This window comes from Pararge aegeria, chromosome 23 (genome assembly GCF_905163445.1).
Source record: "Pararge aegeria chromosome 23, ilParAegt1.1, whole genome shotgun sequence".
NCBI lineage: Eukaryota > Metazoa > Arthropoda > Insecta > Lepidoptera > Nymphalidae > Pararge > Pararge aegeria.
In genome coordinates, this window is record NC_053202.1 from 6,000,977 (window position 1) to 6,025,567 (window position 24,591).

General features: G+C 37.0%; 3 protein-coding genes across 3 annotated transcripts; 2 read left to right on the forward strand and 1 right to left on the reverse strand.

Moving 5' to 3' along the window:
* The first annotated feature begins 764 nt into the window (after nucleotides 1-764).
* Nucleotides 765-12,989, forward strand: LOC120634196 (V-type proton ATPase subunit B). Its single transcript, XM_039904656.1, has 11 exons — nucleotides 765-937; nucleotides 1,739-1,857; nucleotides 2,419-2,548; nucleotides 3,246-3,377; nucleotides 5,786-5,910; nucleotides 6,528-6,758; nucleotides 8,251-8,353; nucleotides 9,171-9,325; nucleotides 9,730-9,867; nucleotides 10,712-10,840; nucleotides 11,669-12,989. Exons 1-11 carry the CDS (start codon nucleotides 853-855, stop codon nucleotides 11,804-11,806), a joined length of 1,485 nt encoding a protein of 494 aa, XP_039760590.1. The 5' UTR covers nucleotides 765-852; the 3' UTR covers nucleotides 11,807-12,989.
* A 962-nt stretch (nucleotides 12,990-13,951) lies between these two features.
* Nucleotides 13,952-20,261, reverse strand: LOC120634268 (serine/threonine-protein phosphatase PP2A 65 kDa regulatory subunit). Its single transcript, XM_039904757.1, has 6 exons — nucleotides 19,876-20,261; nucleotides 18,899-19,133; nucleotides 18,381-18,567; nucleotides 17,075-17,229; nucleotides 16,169-16,286; nucleotides 13,952-14,996 (listed from the first exon to the last, which is right to left on the reverse strand). Exons 1-6 carry the CDS (start codon nucleotides 20,099-20,101, stop codon nucleotides 14,145-14,147), a joined length of 1,773 nt encoding a protein of 590 aa, XP_039760691.1. The 5' UTR covers nucleotides 20,102-20,261; the 3' UTR covers nucleotides 13,952-14,144.
* Nucleotides 20,262-23,092: 2,831 nt separating this feature from the next.
* On the forward strand, nucleotides 23,093-24,218 carry LOC120634342. Its single transcript, XM_039904854.1, has 2 exons — nucleotides 23,093-23,322; nucleotides 23,788-24,218. The coding sequence occupies exons 1-2, from the start codon at nucleotides 23,166-23,168 to the stop codon at nucleotides 24,198-24,200; spliced, it is 570 nt and encodes a 189-aa protein (XP_039760788.1). The 5' UTR covers nucleotides 23,093-23,165; the 3' UTR covers nucleotides 24,201-24,218.
* The last annotated feature ends 373 nt before the right edge of the window (nucleotides 24,219-24,591 follow it).

Consider the following 24,591-nt stretch of genomic DNA (forward strand, 5'->3'; position numbering starts at 1 on the left):
CCATAGTAAATTTTATCGGTTTCTTTATTGCCGTTAAGATAATCATTCCCGAAATTAAAGCAGAAAGTCGTTCATTCATCTTCAGTTTTATTATTCTCGTTAATCTAAAGATTAACAGCACGTATGAATAACGTGAAGTGGACTAATGTTTTTCCTAAACACTTAATTGTTTGTAAGGTAAGGGTAAATTTAAATAAACAATACATGCATTTTATGAAAATTTCCAATATATATTTAGTGTACGCCCTTGAGTTCACTCAGGTGAAATACAATGTTTATACAAATTGTAAACCCCTATTTTTATCCTTAGGCTCGCTCTGGATGGTTGAATTTGTAGAGGGTGGATGAGTTTTCAAAAATACTTTCTTTAACAGATGTGAAAATGGCTATCTGTGTTCTGTATACCAAATTTCAGTCCAGTGCAAATCTGTCCAGTTTTTGAGCTGTGCGCTGAAACATCAGCTAATTAGTCAGTCTTAGATGCGTTTTATATAATTACATAATATTGAGTCAGTTATTTGCAATATCCATGTAACATTTATTTACAATATAAAATTTAAAATTCATTTTAAAACTTCCAAGATTTTTTAATACTGTGTGCACAATTTTTTATTTGATTCATGTGGTTTTACCTATATTAAGATCTTGACTACGAAGTTAAAATATTTTTATATATTTTCGGGTTTATTGAGGAATTTAACGCACAAGCTGGCAACAATTATCTTGTGATAGGTCACGTGACGGCACGTGAAGTGCCATAGACAAAGCATCCATTCGCCAGTTTTCGGGCGAGAAGAGAAGGCAGCGCAGTTTAGTGTTTTATTGAGCGGTCTGCCTAAAGAAAACTGAATCATGGCAAGATCTATGTCTTCTACCCAGGCAAATAAAGAACATGTCCTAGCTGTATCCAGGGACTTCATATCCCAGCCCCGTTTGAGTAAGTACGATCCTTATTAAAACGTCACCTGACTGTACGTATTTAGAACTGGGCAATTCGGTGATGTCAAGTTATTGATTTTGCTTTCAGAACCCTTTAGATGTTTTGTTTTCCCTATCTCTTAACTATCTATTGCCTGGCTGTGCTTTAAACCTGTAACAAAACTGGAATTTTACAGGAAACTTATGGGCACAGGCGTTATCTCTACTCCCAGACCCAATTGATAATTTGAGAAAGATTCTATTTTCTTATTGGGAATTTTCTATGGTGACGTTCAGTCTAATCTGATTTACTCTCAGTAAATAGGAAAATTACAGTTGGGAGTTCAGTTTTATCTTAATTGTTATAAGTAGTTTGAATGAAGGCAGATTAGGCGCAGCCCTAGATATATGTTTTCGATTTGAATATTTTCTAAAAAGTATGTTGTCTAGTTCGTTTTACGTAATATAGTTTTTCTACTCATCGTATCGCTCACTCTTTCTTGTAGACTCTTTAAAACTACAGCTCTTCATGTATCATGTATGGCTCTGAACATAACTCCAAATTTAAAATCTGCTCTTCCATGGTAATATTTTAACTATTCAATTAGAATAGAATCAACTTTTTGAGTTTGATGGAAATGCAAAAATGGATTGTATGTTCAAATTTTTACATTGTACTAGATTACCTATTACAAGAGCTTAGCCCCCCCCACCCTCCATCCCATCCTACATTTAGTCATAAAACTATTAAGTTATTAACCAAATCGGACAAAAGAAAATTACAAAACAACTTTATTTACATGGATTTTCCTTTCTTTAGCTTACAAGACAGTGTCCGGTGTAAACGGGCCGCTTGTCATCTTAGATGAAGTGAAATTCCCCAAATTCTCTGAGATTGTCCAGCTAAGACTTGCAGATGGAACCCTCCGATCTGGTCAGGTAAATATACTGCATTATTAAAAAAAAAACTTGAGTTTATTGGATTCCAAATCTAGTAAGATGAAATCTAGAAGAATGTTCATACAGTGGTTATTTTAATCTTATTACATTGGCCAAATCGTTAATATTATTAAGTTTAAATATGCAACTCACTACTCTCTTTAACTACATAAATACACTACTTTCTTTAACTTTATATTTACTCACTTTGTAAATATACAGTATTCAATTATATATAAAAACTCTTAGTTTCAGTAGATCTTATTAAAAATAAAATTGGTGTTTGTAATTTATTGGTAACAAGCTGATGCCCGCAACATTATCATTGTTAATTTTGTTTTAAGAAATCCATTAAAGTATTCAAACAAAAGGAATAACTTTTTGCTGTTTTTGCACATTTTAAATTATGCACCTTTTATGTATAGCCTTTTTGAAAAAAAGAAGTTCAGTATTAAAAGATCAGTTTAAACTTACAATTATCATTTCAAATATACAAAATATATGATATAATGATATATTATCTGTGACTATTGTTTAATATTTATGTTTCATGTGTCTTAGGTTCTGGAGGTCAGTGGCTCCAAAGCGGTTGTCCAAGTATTCGAGGGCACATCAGGCATTGATGCCAAGAACACGCTCTGCGAGTTCACTGGCGATATTTTGCGCACACCCGTATCTGAGGACATGTTGGGTGAGTGATAACTTAATGTATTTACTTACTAGCAGGCGCTGCAAATGGTGTGCCCTGAAAATAATGAAAACCCCTGGGTTCAGTTTTTAGCGCCGCCAGATCTTGAACCATCAAGGACCCATTCAAACACAAGATTACAATTAAATTATTTGATAAATCAAGTCACGAATATGTTTTTTTTTTTATTTTAAGATTAATCTATTACCGATTAGAATAACGTTTTGCAAAAAAATATTTATACATTTTGTATCAAAACTTCCCTTTTAATTGTTATAATGTACGCCATTTTTATTACGTCACGTATTACTACGTCAGTTATTAGGTCACGAATACGCAATCTTACAAGATAACGTTCCAAGTATGCTAATTTTTTTTCATAGCATTAGTGTTCTTATACTAAGATGGATTTAAATTCAAATTTCATACATTAAATACACCTTGCTGATAGTTTGTGGCGGTCATCTTATAAGATGAATGAATATAATTTATCAGAAAGTGAAACTGCACTATATATTTCACCTGTGAAAATGTGTATTTAATAATTAATAATGTCTTTGCACTCGGAATTGTTGTTCAAAATTGGAACCGACTCAAAAAATCACCAACTCATTTCCAGCAACAGAACTATAATGAACAAAGCCAAACTCTGTTCATTTTTTTAGAATTTGTATGCTATCCTTGAATTTATCATAACCAGGTCGTGTATTCAATGGATCCGGAAAGCCAATTGACAAGGGACCCCCAATCTTGGCTGAGGACTTCCTTGACATCCAAGGTCAGCCCATCAACCCTTGGTCACGTATCTACCCAGAAGAAATGATCCAGACTGGTAAGTGTTACACTTTGTCATTCTGCTTAGGTATATGCAGATACAGTAACAGTGTGAAAGAACAGTTTCCCATGTCTTTTACATGGGAAATTGGTTTTATTAGTCTTTTAGAATGAGCCACCAAAATAATCTGTCAACTACATACAAACAACACATTATTAATACTTGTTATTATAATAAATAAACATTAACTCGACTGTGAGATGGTGGTAACAAAAAAAAAACTTGGCTTAGTTTGTTGTGGGCTCTTCTTGGACAAGGGCGCGTTTGGGATCCTCCTAGCCTTAGTTTTAAGTTAACGAATGCAGTTATCCATCGGAATCGCGCATCTTATTGTTAACGTGCTAACGCGCGGACGCACCAACTTGCTCAACAAGGCGCCACTGACGCGCGTGCTAAAAAAATATAAATATGGGAGGCCCAGGTATTCAGATATTCAATATAATACCCACAATGTTCAGGATGGCACTTAATCTTTCATTAATTAACAGTACTATTGAAGCTAAATACCTAGTTTCTTGGCAGTAATCATTTATTCTCATGACTATTATTCTTCCTTCCTATTAAAGTATTCATTTTATAAAAGAAATCTTTAAAGCCCACAAATGACTCTACTACCAGTTCGGAATGCTGTCTTCGGCAGAGAAGACCACTGGCAAGAAACTCTACCGTTGCTCTTTTATTCAATCAATTAAAACAACTTATAAACACAATTACAACATTGTCATATGTAATAACGCTAGGCCCTTTGATACAAGACATATTTTAAGACAGGTAAAACATAACCACTATTATCACTTATAACATCAGGACTTTTGGAACAAGTTGTTTGTATAGAGCAACCTCTGCTACATAAACTGTCGGTATAAAGTTATGCTAGGGCTCCATATATGATACCTAAATAAACCAAAGGATGAGATATACTTATCTAATGCAACATCAGGTACAACCATAGTACCAACAACTTTTAACAACTCCATCACCAGTACATACGACTTGTTTCGCCACTACAATATTTCGTTAAGTGTATCGTTTCCATTATAAATCATCTCAACCCAATTTGTAACGTTCTATCCACAATACTTTACTTAATCTCCTTTTCTCAATTCATTAATTTAAATCCGTCCTCACTTTTCTTTGCCGCCAATCTAACTTGTCAAACTCGCGTCTCCCGCCATAGATCCTATACTTTTATTTGACAGTCTACTAAAGTCCATTATTCTATTTTCAATACATTATCAATGAGTATACAAACTATTATTTGTTGATATATTTAATATAATCATCGGGTTTATCATAGATAAAGTGCTGTAATTCCCTATTTCCTAACACGCGCGATTCGCACCCTTAACGACATAGCTGAGAGAACGGATCTGTTTTGTTGTACTTTGACTGAACTCACAAAGGTTGCTCTGTGTTGCATTTGTTACATTGATAAAGTTTAGTATGTAGGTTAGGAAAATATAGTTCTAATGTATGTTGATAGGTGCATCAGAATCTACACTAGTGTATTAGAAAAATTCCTTTAATACTAGTCTTATGTTGGAAAAAAATAAAATAAAATGTATGAATAAAACATTTTTGCATTTTTTGAATTTTTACCATAGAGGCTAATAAAATAGAAGTTTAAAAATGCCTGACTATGGAAAAGTTTAATTTTGATATTTAACAAAATGGCATAGTTGGTGGCCACCATTGCGTTCTTGATCACACAGTAACTTTCTAACACTGCAAATTTTGTTTTTGTGAAGTGTCCCATGCTTTGTATTGGGCCAGGATAAACCCATCAATATTGAGAAGTAGAGTAGTTACAAAAAAAATTGTGCTTAACATAATGAAAATTAAACCTAATTTGCCAATATATTATATAATATTTAATTTTCATAATATATCATGGAACTCCGCAAAGTAACGCCTGCTTCTATCCAATATGTATTTAACATTCCAGTAGTGTTATTGACTCATAAGAGTCACTCAGCGGGCGATGGAGAGAGCTATGTTAGGAGTATCTCTATGTGATCAAATCAGAAATGAGGAGATCCGTAGAAGAACTAGAGTTACCGACATAGCTCAGCGAGTCGCGAAGCTGAAGTGGCAATGGGAGATTGCTCCCATTGCCACTATTGCGATACACATTGCGATAGCTCGGAGAACCGATGGACGTTGGGGTCTTAAGGTGCTGGAATGGCGACCCCGCACCGGTAAACGCAGCGTAGGTCGGCCCCAAACGAGGTGGACAGATGACATCAGGCGAGTTGCTGGGAGCCGTTGTAGGCAAGCGGCCCAGGACCGTGCATTGTGGAACTCCCTACAAAAGACCTATGTCCAGCAGTGGACGTCAATTGGTTGAGATGATGATGATGATGTGTGTTATTGACCATGGACTAATAATTTATTTCTTTTCAAAGGTATCTCCGCTATTGATGTGATGAACTCCATCGCCCGTGGACAGAAGATTCCAATCTTCTCTGCCGCTGGTTTGCCCCACAATGAAATTGCCGCTCAGATTTGTAGGCAAGCCGGTCTTGTTAAGGTGCGGATGAAGTATTAACAATATAATATTATAATGATTAACAAACACGTCTTATCCAAACTTAATTATATTCCCAGAAATATAGTTTGTATAGTTAAGCTGCCATCCTTCTCCTTTTTTCCCCAGCAGGGCTAGCACGGGCGGGAAATAAAAATTATATCCCCCGATTATATCCCCTTACAAGGGATATAATTAACGTGCCCACCTGCTAAATCACTGGAACATGGAATAGGAGAAGTTTATCCCCGTTTATTAATACACATATATCGTTATATATGTGTATTAATAAACGATACGATAACGAACGATATTATTTCCACTTGTGCGCCACTGCTCTGAGAGTTCATGAAGCTGTGGAAATGGGCTAATTTTTATCCATTCCCCGGGGATATAATTGTCTCCTGCCCATGCTAGCCGTGCTGTAGAGGATAGCACTTCTAAATTCTATCTGCCATCTGAAGATTTTGGATTAGATGGATTTTTTAGCAAAATAATAAAATAGCCTCTTTGAAGTTTTTTAAAAAATATTTTGTGGTGTTGTACATGTTTGATTATTAACTGTGCGAATATGAACGATCATGTTTTTAAAATCATTGTTTAAAATTTTTATTACCCAGGTACCCGGCAAGTCAGTTCTCGACGATCACGAAGACAACTTCGCCATTGTGTTCGCCGCTATGGGTGTCAACATGGAGACCGCCCGATTCTTCAAACAGGACTTCGAAGAGAACGGTTCCATGGAGAACGTGTGCCTGTTCTTGAACTTGGCCAACGATCCCACCATTGAGAGGATCATCACACCCCGCTTGGCTCTCACTGCTGCTGAGTTCCTGGCCTACCAGTGTGAGGTAAGTTGCATATATAGTTTACTGCGGTGTGGTGATGGCAGATCAAAATACAGTGGTCACCATACCTCTTCCTGCAGGTGTTCGAGAGACTGCGAGATTACTAAGGCAAAAGGGCAGCAGCATTAAAATTCAAAATTCATTTATTTCAAGTAGTCACAATATAAGCACTTTTGAAACGTCAAGTCTGTCTGTTTGTAGTGACTCTACCACCAGTTCGGAAGGCAGATTCTACCGAGGAGGAGCCGGCAAGAAACTCAGCAGTTGCTCTTATCCAACATCAATAATCCTCAGTGTTTCTATCCATGTACAATCTGCTACGATCACTAACCTGTGTGGTGATCAAATAAATAAATACATAATTTATAGACAACACACACATTGCCATCTAGCCCCAAAGTATGCGTAGCTTGTGTTATGGGTACTTAGATGACTGATGAATATTTTTATGAATAATATACATAAATACTTATAATATACATATATGATTTATGGGCAAACCTTTCCGTTGGTAGATACCTTTATTCCAGCAGAGACCTTATAGCCTATTGATGATGACGATGTTTACTTTATGAACTTTTATACAAGTTTACACATTAAAAAAATGTGACTTTAATCTGCCAAAGGGCATTGTATTTGTAAGTGTGGTTCAATACTGTTCTAAGCTGCATTTTAATGGGAGATGAATATGGGATGTGTATGATTATCCAGCATTAGTAGACTTTTATTTTTCAAGTACATTTAGATAAGCACTGGTGGAAACGTGTTCAACAATGGCTGATTTCTAACATGCTATTATTGTATAAGAAATTGCGTACTGAGGTTAAAATGGATGGAACATTACATTTCCAAAAATAGCTGAAGTTTTAATGTTAACACTGTGATTATTTTATTATTATTATAATAGCTTTCTTTCCCACACATTCACAATAGTTTTTAGTTACAAATTTAAGGGATTTGTTTTTGGTGTAAAAACCATGCGGGTAAAAGCCTTATCCATCTTTTCTCATTTTTTCCTGTCATCCAATTTTTCCCCGCTCTATCTGTGAAAACATCGCGAGGAAACCTGCATGCCTGAGAGTTCACCATATTGTTCTCAAAGGAGTGTTAAGTCCACCAATACGCACTGGGCCAGCATGGTGGACTACAGCCTAAACTCTTCTCATTGTGGGAGGAGACCCGTGCCCCGTGTTTGTGGGCCGGTAATGCGATGATATGATGATATATATTATGTCATCAACGCATTTTTTTCTCTATCTTCCGAGAGTTCATCATATTGTTTTCAATGGAGTGTGAAGCCCACCAATCCGCACTGGGTCAGCGTGGTGGACTACTGCATTTTTTTTATCTGTCTTCCCACACTTTTGCCCGTTTGTGATTTTACCTGTGTACACCTAAATTATGGCACGGTAAAGATTATTTAACGCTGGACATAAGGTAAGGCAACATTTGGTTGTGACGAAATATGGTTGTCATACAGATTTTATTGTTACAGAAACACGTGTTGGTCATCCTGACAGACATGTCCTCATACGCCGAAGCCTTGCGTGAGGTGTCCGCCGCCCGTGAGGAGGTGCCCGGACGACGTGGTTTCCCTGGTACGTAACGTACCAGTAGAATTTGTATTTTAGTCAAAATAGTTTAGCATTTGAGAGTGCTGCATTAGATCTATTTTTTGACACCTGAAACTCGCAAACACACTCGCATTGGAGCATCGTGAAGGACCTCAGCTCTAAATTCCTCTGTTTTAAAAAAGCGAAAGTCTGTGAACAGCAAACTGACAATAATGGTATGACGGGGATGATATATAGAATTTGGGTCGTATTACCTAAGTTCCATCTCAAAGTTCCGGGACACAAGACCACCCGTCACCAAAGACATGGGACCTCCCAAATTTCCTCCTCTTCTAATAATAAAATAAGTTTAGGAGTTAATTATTGGTGATGTATCAATAAAAAAAGCAACCTGAGTAAAAATGGTAATCGCAATTTCGCATTAAATACTGTCGTGAAATAAATTTGTCGAGACTGAGTTGAAACTCGAATATCATTAAATTAGATCTCTACAAATGCCACTAAACAAAAATATGGAGATCACTGGCGGCGATCGCCTTAACGAGTAGTTCGTAGGTTTATGCCCGCGCCAATAAAGAATAGTGGTCCCATACTTTGAAAAATTGTGTAGATATCACAAACTTCAGACAGCCCATTGATGGGGAAGTTTTATTTTTTTAATTCTTTGTTAAAATTTATTATTTATGTCTTAGTAGTCTAATAATGAGGATGTTTTTATTTTTTTTCCCCATTTGCCTAACTAATTGGTATTAATCTATTTTAACTACCTAGGATATAAATGCGCCACGGTATAAGAATGGGAACCACTGATATAGAAGATTGTTTGTTTCAACCCCTCCAGGTTACATGTACACGGATTTGGCTACAATCTACGAGCGTGCCGGGCGAGTCGAGGGCCGCAACGGGTCCATCACCCAGATCCCCATCCTTACTATGCCCAACGACGACATCACCCATCCAATTCCCGATTTGACTGGTTATATTACCGAGGGACAGGTAATTTTGCGATTAACTTAAATTAATTATCCTTACAGGTAACCGTTCCTGCTACCAGATTCAATAAGCTTTTAAACTCAAATCTGACAAAAACATATAGATAGACAATGTCAATGCACTCCAAGATTTGAGATCGAGTTAAAGAAAAGTCGTAGAACAAAAGTTGTTAGTTTTATTTTAAAAAACTACACGCAGAGAGCTTTCTGGTGTTTTTTATTTAACGCTGTATCTATTTTTTTCATCGAGACGACTACACCATTTGGTATCTAATAAGATCCAAGCACTCGCTATATCATTGCTGGTGTCTAAAGATACAGCTCAATCAAGTTTAGGATCAGGCTAAAGCTAGCATATAAACCGCGAGTTAGAACTCAACATACAAATAACGATAATTCCCCTTCCAGATCTACGTAGACCGTCAGCTCCACAACAGACAGATCTACCCACCAGTCAACGTACTGCCATCTCTGTCTCGTCTCATGAAGTCCGCCATCGGCGAGGGCATGACCCGCAAGGACCACTCTGACGTTTCTAACCAGCTGGTGAGTAATGAGTACTAAGTTGTCAGATCCGGCTCGAAGGACCATATAATGTAGGGTTTCTAAGTGGATTGGGTCTAACCAGCACTCAACCAATTTTAATAAGCTTAAACAAACTTGGACTTTCATGTTAATTTTTTTTTTGTTTTTTTATTTTAATTTTACTTCTATTTTGTTTTTTAACATTATAACCTCATTAATTAGTTAAATATTTTTAGACATTTATTTTGTAATGTAGTTATATTCAAAATGTAATTAATTATGAAATTATTTGCAAACAAGCTCACAACTTAGAAACTTAGACAAGAAAAAATGTATTAGCGGTTAGTTAAACCGGCTTTGCCCTGTCTTATGAAGTTTGCCATAGGTGACGGCAAACGCGCCATTTGATGTTTTTAGCAGCTTGGTGCGTATTTTGCACTTAGTTGTCAGATCCGGCGCGAAGGACCATTAATGTATGGTCTTAGAGATATTTGGATCTCACCACCAGTCAACCTGCTTTGCCCCGTCTTATGAAGTTTGCCATCGGTGAGCGCGAGACGTGCCATGTGACGTTTTTAAGCAGCTGGTGCGTATTTAGTACAAAGTTGTCAGATACGGCTCGTTAATGTATCTACCCAACATTGATGGTCCTTCGAGCCGGATCCGACAACTCAAAAGTTTGGATCTACCCACTAGTCAATTTGTCGGTGTACTCCTAAAGGTAATTATCGATCCATACAAAATCTAGCGTTATATACATATAGGTATCGTCGCAGGATGCCCCATAAACTGATGCTGACAAAGTCCTACGACCCTCCATCGGAGGCTGCTACAATTTATACACGGCTTCAAAATTTTTTTACAGTACGCGTGCTACGCCATCGGTAAGGACGTGCAGGCGATGAAGGCCGTCGTCGGTGAGGAGGCTTTGACGCCCGACGACTTGCTGTACCTGGAATTCCTTGGAAAGTTCGAGAAGAACTTCATCACCCAGGTTAGTCCAATTTCAGATAGTCCAATTAAACAATTAAACGATTTCATAACGTGAAGAAAGAAGTATTATAACATCAAAATATAAAAACTACTAAAAATCTACATACGATAAAAAAAGTCACTATTGTGTATTTGTTTTTACGTGATACTTGTTTTATTTTCTATTTTTAAACATAATTAACAGTAAGAGTTATTGAAAAGAAATGGTTAATAATTTGAGTGTATGGGATTTATGCCCGTTTTCACTAATGACGGCAAGGCGATGCCTAAGTAGGTAACGCTTAATCGAAGAATATTCCTAGGCACTAATTTACCTTTCACCAATCGATTTTCACTAGGCAAATCATATAACCTAACTTGTCTATGGTTCTTGCCACAAGGTGTGGTATTTTGTGTGTGGATTATAATATTTCATAAGGATTTAGAAAAAATAAACTTATTTTTTTTATCTGTCAAGTGTCAGTTTACCCCTAAACTTCCGATCCGCAGAATCGTTGTCGTAATTTTAGACTGCGCCTAACGTCTTCAGATATTACATGAGAGTTCGTGAAACGTTTTTTTCTCTCTAGGAAACACCCAAATCACTAGGCATTCGATTAAGTCGATTCCTAGTTTTAGTGAAAACGGGCATTTGTGTGGGATAATTGTGTAGGATTTTCTACATACGTTTCTTTATTGCATTGCAATTAACTACGATTTGTATGGAATTGGAAGAGGGCCATACAATGTCGTTTCTCAGTATATCATTCATATGTAAAAAATCTCACACTAAGCACTGAACATATGAGTGACAAAATGGAGTGAATACATGAGTGAACTTTATTCACAGAGCAACTATGAGAACCGTACCGTATTCGAATCGCTGGACATCGGTTGGCAGTTGCTCCGTATCTTCCCCAAGGAGATGCTTAAACGTATCCCGGCTTCCGTTCTCGCCGAGTTCTACCCCAGGGACTCTCGCCATTAAACCTCTATCCCGGAACACGGGCCGACATTCTAACCTGGTTATACTTATATAGGTTTTTATTTGACGATAATTACTTGCACCTTAATTTGTCTGTGTATATCCGACTGCTTTGGTCTTTAGTGTCGGACATACACCAGCCAAAATTGGGTGTGAGTATAGCCATCTTCATTCCTTAATATGATATATGTAGTTTAATTCCCATACTATTACCAAACAATTGGTAGGTGATTAATAAAACTGATCGGTTTGTACGATTTTGTCGCAATTACTAGATCCAAGATGGCTGCCTTTGTATAATGCAGGTTTTAGACCAGTAGCGGGCAGTGTACAAAATTTACTAAGTATTGGAATATATTTATTTATTTAAATTGTCAATTATTTAAATCAGATGATAGATTATATAATAGATTTTGCGTCTGTATATTTTTTTTATGTGAACAAATATTTGAAATATAATGTCAGTGTTGAATTTTTGTGTATAGCAACCCAGATGGGTCAATTCGCTCTTTGTATACAACGATTTTATATTTTAGAAAATTATGTTTCTTGTAATACGTTTCTATTATTTATTCTCTCTGAAGGCTAGAATGTCGGGCCGCGATATTTTGTAAGATATTATAACTACTGGTTATTAGTAAGTTGTTAATAGTTTATAATAATGTATTACATGTATTACAATCAAGTTACAAAATCATAACAATCTTGTTGCTAATAATAGTGATAATTAGAAAAAAAAAGATTATAAATCATATAAATGTGTTGCTACATTGGAAAAAGAAATGTTGCCATGTGTATATACTTTCTTATATAATAGTAGTTTTTGCTGGACAAATTTCAAAATGTATTTTAAATAATAATTATTTTGCTGGTGCTTCAGACACTTATATTTTATGATTTTTTTTTGTGCACAAATTGTTGATAGTGTGTTCAATGGAGGTATTCAACATATAAACCAAATTATATTGTATTATGCGTCCATGTGTGATATTCTTGATTTTGTAACGGTTTGTGTCAGAATTTTATTTATGTAAATAGCAATAATAAATAAAGAAATAGCCCCGTAACAACGTGTTACATTCCAAGTCGATTCCTCTTTCACGCGTTATTTAAAATTCTGTATTCGATGAGTAAAGTGAACTAGGACATTGTTGTTTTTGTGGAAATAAAAACTATAGAAGTTTAACTTTGTTTTATTATTATAAAATTGTACCCTATACAACGCCGCTCTGCTGAACCCGTATATCTATCTATCTATCTTGTAATGAGGCCCCCTTCAGCGGATGCACTTCGACCCTCCCCGTACTATAACCAATTAGTGGGCCGTTGCTTAACTACTACCGATATTTTATTTATTTATTATTACAACCGGGTCGATCTGCAACAAACTACTTTTTTTAATTGTAAGTAAACAGTAATAAAGACTTATTATATCATTTTAACTTTCATACCCCCCCCCACCACTTATTACCTACCTACGTCGATAATTGGACAAATGCGCCAGTTTGGTTATATGTTCAAAAATGTATGCTGTTTATGATTATTTAAGTAGGTTTGGTGACTAAGCAATGCAAAAGCAATTATTTTTATAACTCATTACATAAATTCAAATTTTCATTATTCATGTACGCCTATCACAGGCACTTATGAAGCGTTCATACATATTCGTTTACATAATTGTAACGGGATGGTGATAACTTCTTTCGCCAACTTAAATCTAAAGCTACGAGAGTTCCAAACGCGCCCTGGTCTAAGAAGAGCCCACAACAAACTTAGCCGGGTAAATTTATTTTTTGTTATCACCATCTTCCAGTAAATTTGACATAAATTAAATTTTCATATATGTACTGACTATGCACCATCATTATTTTAACTTCTTTAAATTTATCCCTTAATGACTCTCTTGGGCCCATTTTATATATACATATTTTATGTAAACAGCCCATGGCAAATATTACTAGTCATTAATTAGGTTTGGTGAAAAATACGCGACTTGTTTTTACTAATGTATTGTAGCCCGGTGTAAGATCACTATTAAAATAAAATTTCCCCATACTTGGTTTTTCGTTGATGACAAATTGTCAAATTCTTAGTTAAAGTATAGTCAATCAAGGGAAGATGGGAACAGTAAGACTATAAAAAAAACAATAGTTTATTAATACGTTTATTAAACTTGTTTACAATTTTTTAGTGCTTTTTAAATGCCGCCTGAAGTGATTCACTATTGTTTTACACTGGAATGACAGTTTACCTCTCGATGGTGCAGGGTTTGTTATCTCTGAATTACGGATATAAATACAAACTAAACAAGACAAGACACAACAACTATTATATAATTTAATTAACCGGCGATGCCGGCAATGGCCTCCGAAGCGAAATATTTCACGTCAACATCTGGATCCACGTTCAATTTCTCCAAAACGGGTTTAACTTGGGGCTGAATCACTGCGGGGTCGAGGTATGGCGCCATCTTTTGTAGTGTTTTGGCAACATTGAATCGTACGTTGGCAACATTATCGTCGGCCATAGACAAGACTGTGGGCAGAAGCACTCTCGTGGTGATGTCCTTGCCACACACTTCGGACAGTACATTAATGCAGAATAAATAAGTCATTCTGTGCAGATAGTTTTGTTCACGAGACATTGCTAACACTTTTGGTATGACATTTGTTTCAGCCCATGGTGCTCCATACTGTTCTACAAGTTTCTTTAGGTTCAATGTAGCCGCTTCACGGATAGCGTAAACGTGGTCAATTAACCAAGACATGCAGAGTCCTGTGAGTTTTTCATCAAAGAACTCCTGTCCCAATTGGCCAGCTAGTAAAGGCATGTGTTCGATAATTGCAAGCCGTACGCGCCATTTTGTATCTTCGGCTAACTCCACTATGGCTGGGAGGAGTGACTGTACCAACTGTTGGATTCCAATGACTTCGTTCACACATTCGAGGTTGGAGATTATGTTTAGGCGGACTTCGGGACACTCATCTTTGAGTTGTGTCAAGAATAATGGCAGGAGGTGTTCGATTGTGTTCTGTCTCCCCACTATGGGGCTCAAACCCATGATGACAGAAGCGAGTGCTGATTTGACATGTTGGTTGGGGTCACACACTAGATCCTTGATTTGCGGTAAGATCATGTTCATAATTATGTGTTCCTGGTGAGCTTTGTCCAAGTTCATGCAGAAGTCCTTTACCTGCGAACAAAGTAACATTATAGAAGAAAATAAACAGGAATGTTCTGATACTAAAGTTAATTTCTTAGCATGCGTATGTATTCCACGGCCAAATGTGGGTAGCAACCATGCTTTCTGAGCCCTAGGCCGTGGGTTCGATTCGTACAACTAGAAAATGTTTGTGTGATGAACATGATTGTTTTTCAGTGTCTTGGTGTTCTGTGTATCTGTATATTATAAGTATTTATATAAGTATTTATGTGTATTGTATTCATAAAAATATTCAACAGCTATCTCAGCACCCATAACCCAAGCTACACTTACTTTGAGGCTAGATGGGGATGTGTGTATTGTCGCAGTATATTTATTTATTTATGTATGGATTATATATATTAAAGAAAAAATGTAAATAAAATAGTGTAATAGTACTAAATGGCTGAGATAATAGTATATTGTGCAACTAGTGCGACAAGTTGTCGATTGCCCACGAAAGCGAAGTTGAACGCACGAGAGAAGCGAGTGCAGTCACTCGCTTGAGTGGTTAATCGATGTCGCACTTGTTGCACATACTATTTTGTATTACTCATGCGGGGAAAGTAGTATCTTGACGCTCGCTGTTGCGGTTGAAAAAGAACCGTTTGCCCATTTTAAAATTTGTCCACTCAAATTATTCTTGTCGCACTCAAATTTTAAAATGGGCAAACGGTTCTTTTTCAACCGCAACAGCGTCAAGATACTACTTTCCCCGCATGAGTGATACAAAGTATATTTAAGTATTGACATTTTAGTTTCGAAATTCAGTCCTCACTGTCATCACTATTATTTTCAACTAATTAATTTCACACTAATTGTTTATTCTTTAGTTTTAAGTTCAAATAGAATTATCACTATTCCACCTTGCTGTGATTTTAAGCGGGAGGATCCCGGGTTGAATTGCCACCAGGGGCAATTTGGGAATTTATATTTTCTGAATTTTCTTTAGCCGTGGATAGTTTCCACCATACCAACAAAGACACAGAAATTTAGCGTTCATGTTAGATGTTTTACGACTGCATATTTACTTACCACCAGGTTAGATTGCAATCCAAGTCTAACTTATTGTTCATCCCCTTACAACAATGAGGAAAATATGAACCAAAAGTTAAAGAAATTTAAATATTCTTGAATATAGTAGTTTTAATTTGAATTCTTACTTTTCCCGCTGCGGCAGCACGTACTTCCGCCTCCGTGTCCTTGAGAAGGGCTTGGAAGATCTGGGCGAGGTCGGAGCGAGCTAACTCCGGTCCTACTGCTTGCTGCAATTCAACAAACCTGTAAACAATGGAAGAGTGAGGATTTTGAAATAATATAAAAGCTTATATGCACATAAAATTATCATTATTCAACAAGTAAAATAAGCAGTGGATAAATTAGGTTTTATCGCTAAGTAAGTAATTGAAATTTGATATAAATATAGAAATATAATTTTTATTAATACATAACTATAACCTAAAATAAACTATTTAAAAACTAAATAAAATCTAAAACGTCCTCGAAACCACCGCAGCGAGGCACAGTTCCTAAGATGCTGGCAGCATTTCCCCTCTGGATGGCCAAACTAATTCGTTGGCCAAGGTAACTGCCCGCTCTAGGATCACCGGTAGACTCGATAACCCTTTTCGATAATTCTTTGAAAAGGGCTCTTGCCTCCGGACCCCACGGTCCCAAAGTCTCTACACCAAAAGGCACAAAAATGAAGCTGCTATCCAGGTTTTCATATTTACGCCTCTTGGCCTGCTCGGCACTGGAAGCAGCCGCACCTACCATTGACGAAGTGGCCTGGATGTGTGATGCAGCTAGGGTATCAACACAAGTTGCATCCCACAGAAGTGACCTTCCAAGCCTCCAAATAAATTTGATATAAATAAATTTAAAAAATTCAAAATTGATTTTTCCTGCAGGCTAACTTTATAAGCACTTTTAAAATGTCAAATCAGTCAGTTTGTCGCGACTCTAACACTGGTTCGGAAGGCAGACTCTACCGAAGAGAGCCAGCAAGAAACTCGCCAGAATGCTCTTTTACAACATCTCTTATATATACTGAAAAAGTTTTTACTAACTTGTCAGCCACCATGTACCGCACTCGCCAGGAGGTGTCTCCAGCTCGAGCACGCACTGTTGGCATGACCAGCTGTTCCATGTCCTCGGGGGGTAGGAGGGCAGCCACCGCAGCACAAGCTTCTGCCGCCAGCAGACGTACTGAGTCTTGCTCATCCTGAAAAAGGCAAAATGGGTTTTGAAAGAAAGCTAAAGCTCTCAGTTTTTATAACTGATCAGGTTAGTAAGAAATGTACCAGAGTAAGACTGCCAATCATACTTTACCAACTGACCTATAGGTAGCAAGATAATGAGAAAACATAGCAAATATTAGAGGAAGTTGTTTATTTTTTTGATTGTTTGATGACAGGTAACAAAAAAGTTAAAAGCACAACTTTATTTGTCAGTTATTATATAATATCAGGCACATAGTCAGAGATTAAAATTTGCACAATAACATGTCTTCATATTTATAGAAGACATATTGCTTAGAGCCAACATATTATTTATCTAGTTACAATTCCATTTCATTGTCATATAGATAATATAATAATAACATATAAAAAATAAATATCAATCTAATGTTTGCATTTGAAATGACAACCTGACAGGGTGCTGACAAGTAAGGAAACAGATTCATCGAGAGGCAGACTATAACATATATATGTTAATTTTTAAGTAAGCTTTCTCCAGCCAGTAAAATATATTATACAACGGTCGACATAAAATTCCTGTTTTAGCTTTTACAAGTTAATAAAAGATAAATAAGTGATTTTGTACCTTTTACACCCAGTACACTTCATAAATTACTAAATTGTTGTTTTATTTACAATTTCTTGTCGCTGCTCATGGCTTCCACCGTAATACTCTTATCTACTCTTAAAATGCAAGAACCCTTGGATACTGCTTCGTATAGCGGCCTGCGCTCCTAATGAATAATGTTTAACGATTTTGTAAATATGTTTATATTTTCTTTTGCTTTGACATGTTCTCGGTTTGCATTGATGTTATGGATTTTTAATTTAGTTGGCGGTAGGACAAAGTTGTTTTTGTGTGTGTGCCACATGTATCCTACCTTGGAGTCTTTTAAAATACTCACAATATTTCCGTACGAACTTTCATGTTTCTAGTATGCATATGCTAGGCAGGGTCAATATTTTTAATAATATAAAATGAGGTGCAAAACTATCCGTGTTTTAAAAAAAAAAAATAAACAACACATATTTTTTAACACACACAGTTCATATGCCTCTGTACTATTTCCCCACAATAGGACACAGTAGCTCATAAGGGTATGAACATTTAGAATTTTAACTAAATAGAGTTTACCTGTGCCAAGTTAACAAACATGGGTATGAGGTCGCTCTTCACGTATTCAACTTCAACCACGCGAGCAAATTCACCCAGCTTGAACGCCGCCGCTCGCCGCACCATCGGCGTGTCATCCTGGCACAATAAGCGGAAATGTTCACGCAGTTCCGCCTTCACTGGCGCGGACACGCGTGGATAGCACACGCTGAAAAAATAATTACCATCTAAATCTAAACATACCAGCTTTGATATAAATGCCTGTCCCTGTCCTGAGAGAGGCCAGTGTCCAGTATTTATATGCTGAGAATCCCTGGCTAGTTATAATGGCATTTAATTCATAAACAATCAGGCAGTGTTGGCTTGGCTCAACATGCTCTCTGAGGTGCTGTGGCCAACATACATGGCATTTCATTCATAAACAATCAGGCAGTGTTGGCTTGGCTTAACATGCTCTCTGAGGTACTGTGGCCAACATACATTTCCTTATTTAAAGCTGCCTTTGAGTTTTATCAAACCAAAAATATCAAAATACAAACCTAAATAGTCCACACGCAGATGCCCGGGATGTGAACCAGTCACCTCCTGCCAGACGCTGCACTAATGGCACAAAGTGCTGTTCCAAAGCTTGTGGGGAATGGTGGGCAGCCACTGCCCTCAGAGATGCTACAGCTTTGTCCCTTACTACTGTCTCTTCAACTGTGGCCAGTGACTCCAGCGGTGGGAGCAGGCAGTATGCAAATTCCCCACCACCAACCAGGTTGATGAAGTTTCCTGAAATATAAAAGTTACGTTAAACAAAAGAATGTTACGTTAAGCAATGATAAACTTATGGTTCACGATAATGACAACATAAAATTAAGAATAAATTTGTAGGTAAACTAATCTTACATTTTATAATAAAGGTGAAGATACCTGGCATTTGATGCAATGCTAACAAATAAATATTTACTGGTCTAAAACATTCTTTGCATTATTGCCTTTTAAATGAAACTGGTTTGGGGCAAATTGGTTTAATGGTTTCAAAGTCTATATAGTATGAAGAAACAATTTTCACGTTTAATAGGTAAAGATTACAAATTTAATAATTGCGTATTGGGAATGTATCTCAATAAGATCAGTTTTGTTGATTAAACTGAAGTTGAAAAAAATTAAATATTATAATGTAAACAATTAAAAGGCTTTGAATGTCTCCGAACTAGGCTATTTGTTTTAAGTCACATTTAAGATGGTATGCGGGTCCAACTTCTTGTGAGATTCTTCTTAGACTTGGTTCTGTTTGTTTAGTAAAACTGTTTAGTTTTGTAAAAATGTTTACATCAATGTCACCTGTCTATTGCATCAAGATTCTGTTATAATGTTTTGTATACACAAGTTACAAATTATTATTTTGTAACTCGTATTTCTCAATTCATCTACGTCCCACCATTTCAAATCGAATCAAAGGATAGTCATTATTACAGCACTACGCCGTAAATCTCGTTGCAGGAAAAATATTCACAAGGCTTTTTCTTACCCAGTTGTTCAGCGAGAGCAAGCAGCACTTCATCTTCATCGTAAATTGTCTCCGTTAGGAAGGGGATAAGCTCAGAGCGGGTCCTCTCGACGCCAAGAGCCAACGCAATCGTCGACAGCTTCTTGATGGAAATCAATCTTAGCTGGACATCCTCGTTCTTCAGCTCGTCGATGAGTACCGCGATGGGATACAATGACTCATCCGTCCCAGAGTCGCTGGCTGCCATCCTTAACTATTTACTGCGTTTTTCAGGAATCTACCAAATAATCACGAATTACACCACAATTTTATAATGAACTTTTGTAAATTCTTACGCATTTAACAGCAAAATGGAGGCCTTTTTAGTTTTTTTGAATGATGGTTGATGGCACAGATTCTTTATGTCACAGATTAAATCACAAAAGATTCAACGATGGTTCTTAAATTGGTATTTGTCTATGATTCTTTTCCAACGTAGTAATGTGCCACCATAACAAACATCATGTATTTTACATCGATGATGCTTGCACGAGGAATGGCTCGCAGGATAGGTATCTACTGATTAAAATTTTTAATATTTAGTTTCGTTTTTCGTTCGTAAGTAAAATTTATTTTCGAAAATAAAATTATTATTTAATGCTGTTGCCATATTTGTCAAAAATAATAAAGAAAATCTTTAAAAACTTTTATTTTCAGCATGCCTATTATATTTTATACTTATTTTACATTGATATAATCGATTTATATGCGTCTACTAAGCTGACCTACAGAAATTAATTGAGAAATTATATTTTTTATATATAAAACGTGTGAATTTAAGTTGGGCATTCAAAACTGAGGCTTCTTCCCTAATTGACATATCGATTATAAATTACTACTATCAACAACACTACGCGGATGGTCACCATAAACTACAAATTCATGTAAGTATGACCATGCGTCAAAATATTTTGAAAATCGTAATAACGTTGAACCATGAAAGGGCGGGAAACTTCGTACATGGCGGACGCGGTTTTCTCAAATTTTTCTTTGATTTTACTGTAAACTCGTCTTGAAAAGGATTTGGTGTTGTTTATATTGAACTGTAACTTGGCCTGTCAATTTGTGCACACGTGTTAGTGAGATTCCGGTGTAATTTCGGTGTTTTATGTGAATTTACACAGCAGCAGAAATAGTTGTTATTGGTGATATTCGTATAAATCTAACCGTATTTGGTGTTGGTTAAATATTTATTATGTGTCTGTAGTTATAGTGTTTCCAGTAAAATGGATCTAGATACACCTCCTGAGCCGCCCGACCCGGGGGCATCAGCCTCGTCTCGCAAACGACAAGGAGAGGATACCAACGTATATGCGGCCAAAAAAACTATAACTGATCCTACTCAGGTAAACCCATCCGTTCAAAGCCTTTACATACATCCTTCCTTCACCGAAGGCGCCAAGTCATACTCTGACGATGATAATGGGCCTTTTATCGTCCAAGTCTCACGGGAAGTGGAGGACCCATCCTCTGGAGCGTCATTACGGGCTATAAATTTCGGTCAATTCTTGCACAAACACAAAATTGGTTCAATTATCCACGACGGCGTCAAAAATATAGGCCGCAACAAAATTACTGTAGAGTTTACTTCTGCCCAAGCTGCCAACAACTTTCTGGTTAGTCCAGTTTTGAAGTTATGCAAATATAGAGCTATAATTCCCACATACAACATAACCAGAATGGGGCTGGTGAAAGGAGTTCCCGTGGACTGGTCGATGGACGAGCTTGTTGATTCGCTAGAGCTCCCGCCTGGCTGTGGTGAGGTTCTGAAATCAAGGCGACTGAACAGAAAATCTGTCACAGAGGGTGTCATCACTTGGGTGCCTACCCAATCTGTTGTCCTAACCTTCAGGGGGCAAATGCTTCCTGTTAAGGTATATTCATACCACACCTCACTGCCAGTTGAAACATATAAACTTCCAACAATACAGTGCCAGAACTGCTGCCGTTTTGGCCACATTAAAACAATCTGCAGATCTAAGCCCAGATGCTACAGATGTGCTCAGCCCCATACAGGTGACTCATGTTTGGTCATCAAGGAATTATCTACATGTTTACACTGCTCTGGTAGTCATTTTGCTACTGATAAAGACTGCCCAGAATTCTCCAGGCAGCAATCTATTAAAATGGTCATGTCTCAGAATAATAAATCTTACATTGAAGCATCATCTCAGTTTCCTCCTGTCCGCAGGTCCTATGCTGAGATAACAAAAGAAATGTTTACTCCTACTAATGTAACTTCCTCCAAAACCTCCTACCGGCAAACAGTTTTCCGCTCTCCTCGTCCCCGAGCTCCTCTAGCAAAGGGCTACGATAAAAAAGCTGTTCAGACTATTGTCGGTGATTACTCCTCATCCCTTCCTAATGGATGCGCTCTCAACAACAATGTTGAGAACCCTCCCTCCCAAGGTAAAATGCTTGAGTTTATCTCCGAATTTCTACTTAGTATTGTCGCTCCATGTAGTGAAATTCCCTTACCGCCCAACGTTGCCAAAAACTTAAGCCAACTTTTTAAACTACTCCAAAATGGGCCCAATAACCCTGCTACAGTGGAACTGTAAAAGTTTACGTCCCAAGAAACATGAGTTAACCTTCATAATCCCACCATTCTTCCTCCCAAAGTCCCCCGTCCTTTGAGTGTTAAATGTTTTTTAATGTTTGTTTTCAGTCCTTATTGTAGATTTTTATGTAAATATATAGTAAGTAATAAAATTAAAGTATAATGTACAAAAAATATCCGTGTAAGATATATATGCATGTGTTGTCTGTGTCCTTAGGTTAAAGAGCTAACTAGCTAATAACAACTATTTCTTGGTACAAATTCAAAATTAACTTTTCATTAGTTTCACCGATCAATCTCCTTCGTGCCTTCTTCATCTACAAGACATTGGCGAAATACCTTGTGCCCAGTTGGCACAGACAAAAGCCATAAACAAGAATTGAATTGAATTGAATTGAAACGTTGAACCATTATTGAACATTCTCTAGTAACATATTCAATCAATTTTAATAATTCGAACTTCATTGAAACAAATTTTTCTACCTATTACTCATATTATTATTGTTTTGAGAATCTCTCATTTAAAACCAACCAACCTGAGCAACCAAAACGACAGAGAGGACTAAAGAATGACAAAAAGCAATACAAAAAGGAAGCTGAAACTCTTTTGATTTTCTAATTGTCATACTTTTTTAAAATGTCAATTGTTAGCCCAAAATTATTTTCAATTTTGAAATGCATTTTGTTGTTTATTTTTTTTAAAGAATAATTGATGGGTGATGATGACCTTAGCGCCTCTATCGCACATATTGTGCTGTGCTGCATGGCCGGTGATGGACTGGGTCGGACGAACGCGAACAGTTTCGCACATCCGGGCATGCACGCCAACTTCTTCATACATGGAGTACTGGGGTTCTTACACTATCAAAGTAAGACCTAAGGAAAGATATTAAAATCAGGCAGAAACCCTTTAGTTTTCCGAGATAGAATGTATCTTATTGTAAACTGTTTCTGTTGAATTGTGTTGACTACATTCGGTGTTTTAAAAAGTTCGTACAGTTCGGGTTGTACCGAATGTGCCAAAAACCATTATCGTGTACAGCACCAAACACTCGTCTCAACACCCTTAGTTCGAAAATGAGCAGACGGTTTCCGTATGGATTTATAATATATCTAAGTATGGATGACATAATAATCCAATTTTGTTTGAACAGTTAAATTGTACGATGGACGCAAATACAGCGTAGTTTTGGTCATTCTACTTTAATATTTGTAATCACTCACAGTTTATACATGTCTCACTGCTGGGTACAGGCCTTCTCAGTAGGATGCAGGGATAGTACTTCCACGCTGCTCCAATGTGGTGTGAAAAGCTTATAAGTTTTGTATTACAGGTGGACAATTCAACACAGACTTCAAGAAAGCCTTCGCGATTAGTACGAACGCGTCCAGATACCTGCCCCTGCCTTGTTTAATGGCAGATCTGTACCGAGGGGATCAAGGCATCAGCACTCTCCATCTTTTCTCTGGTCTGATTCCGTTTGCGTTGTCGTTGGCTGGACAAGAACACCGATATTTGGGTAACTTGGCTATCGCTGGTAATATCGTGTCTTTATGCCTGTACTCCCATCAACACGACAGGGTTTGGGGATGGTATACTGCCGGTGCTGGGGTGCTCGCGTATTTCTGCACGCCGCATATGCCTCAGAAAATTGTGTATCCTTTATTGCTTGCGCTGATTGAGTCTTGCGCACAGAAGTTGTTTCATGTAGAGTTTTCCACTGCTCCGGGACCACCGAGGCGTTGAATAAATTCCGATTTTTTATTTTCATTGTTTTATTTGAAACCAGCCAAATTAATACTCTTAACCAAAATCCTTGAGGGACGTTTTAGAATAACACTTTTAAATAAATTCAAATTCAAATTCAAATTCATTTATTTCAAGTAGGCCTACTTTATAAGCACTTTTGAAACGTCAAGTATGTTTGTGTGACTCTACCACCTGTTCGGAAAGCAGATTCTACCGAGAAGAGCCGGCAAGTAACTCAGTAGTTGCTCTATTCCAACATCAACATTTACAATCATTTTGCTATCTTGCGGGAGATGAGAGCGAGGCTGGCTGCTTCCATTCTACCTTGCTAAATAACAAAAAAGAAAATCTTAACTTACCTTAAATAATGTAGCACTTTAATTTCGAC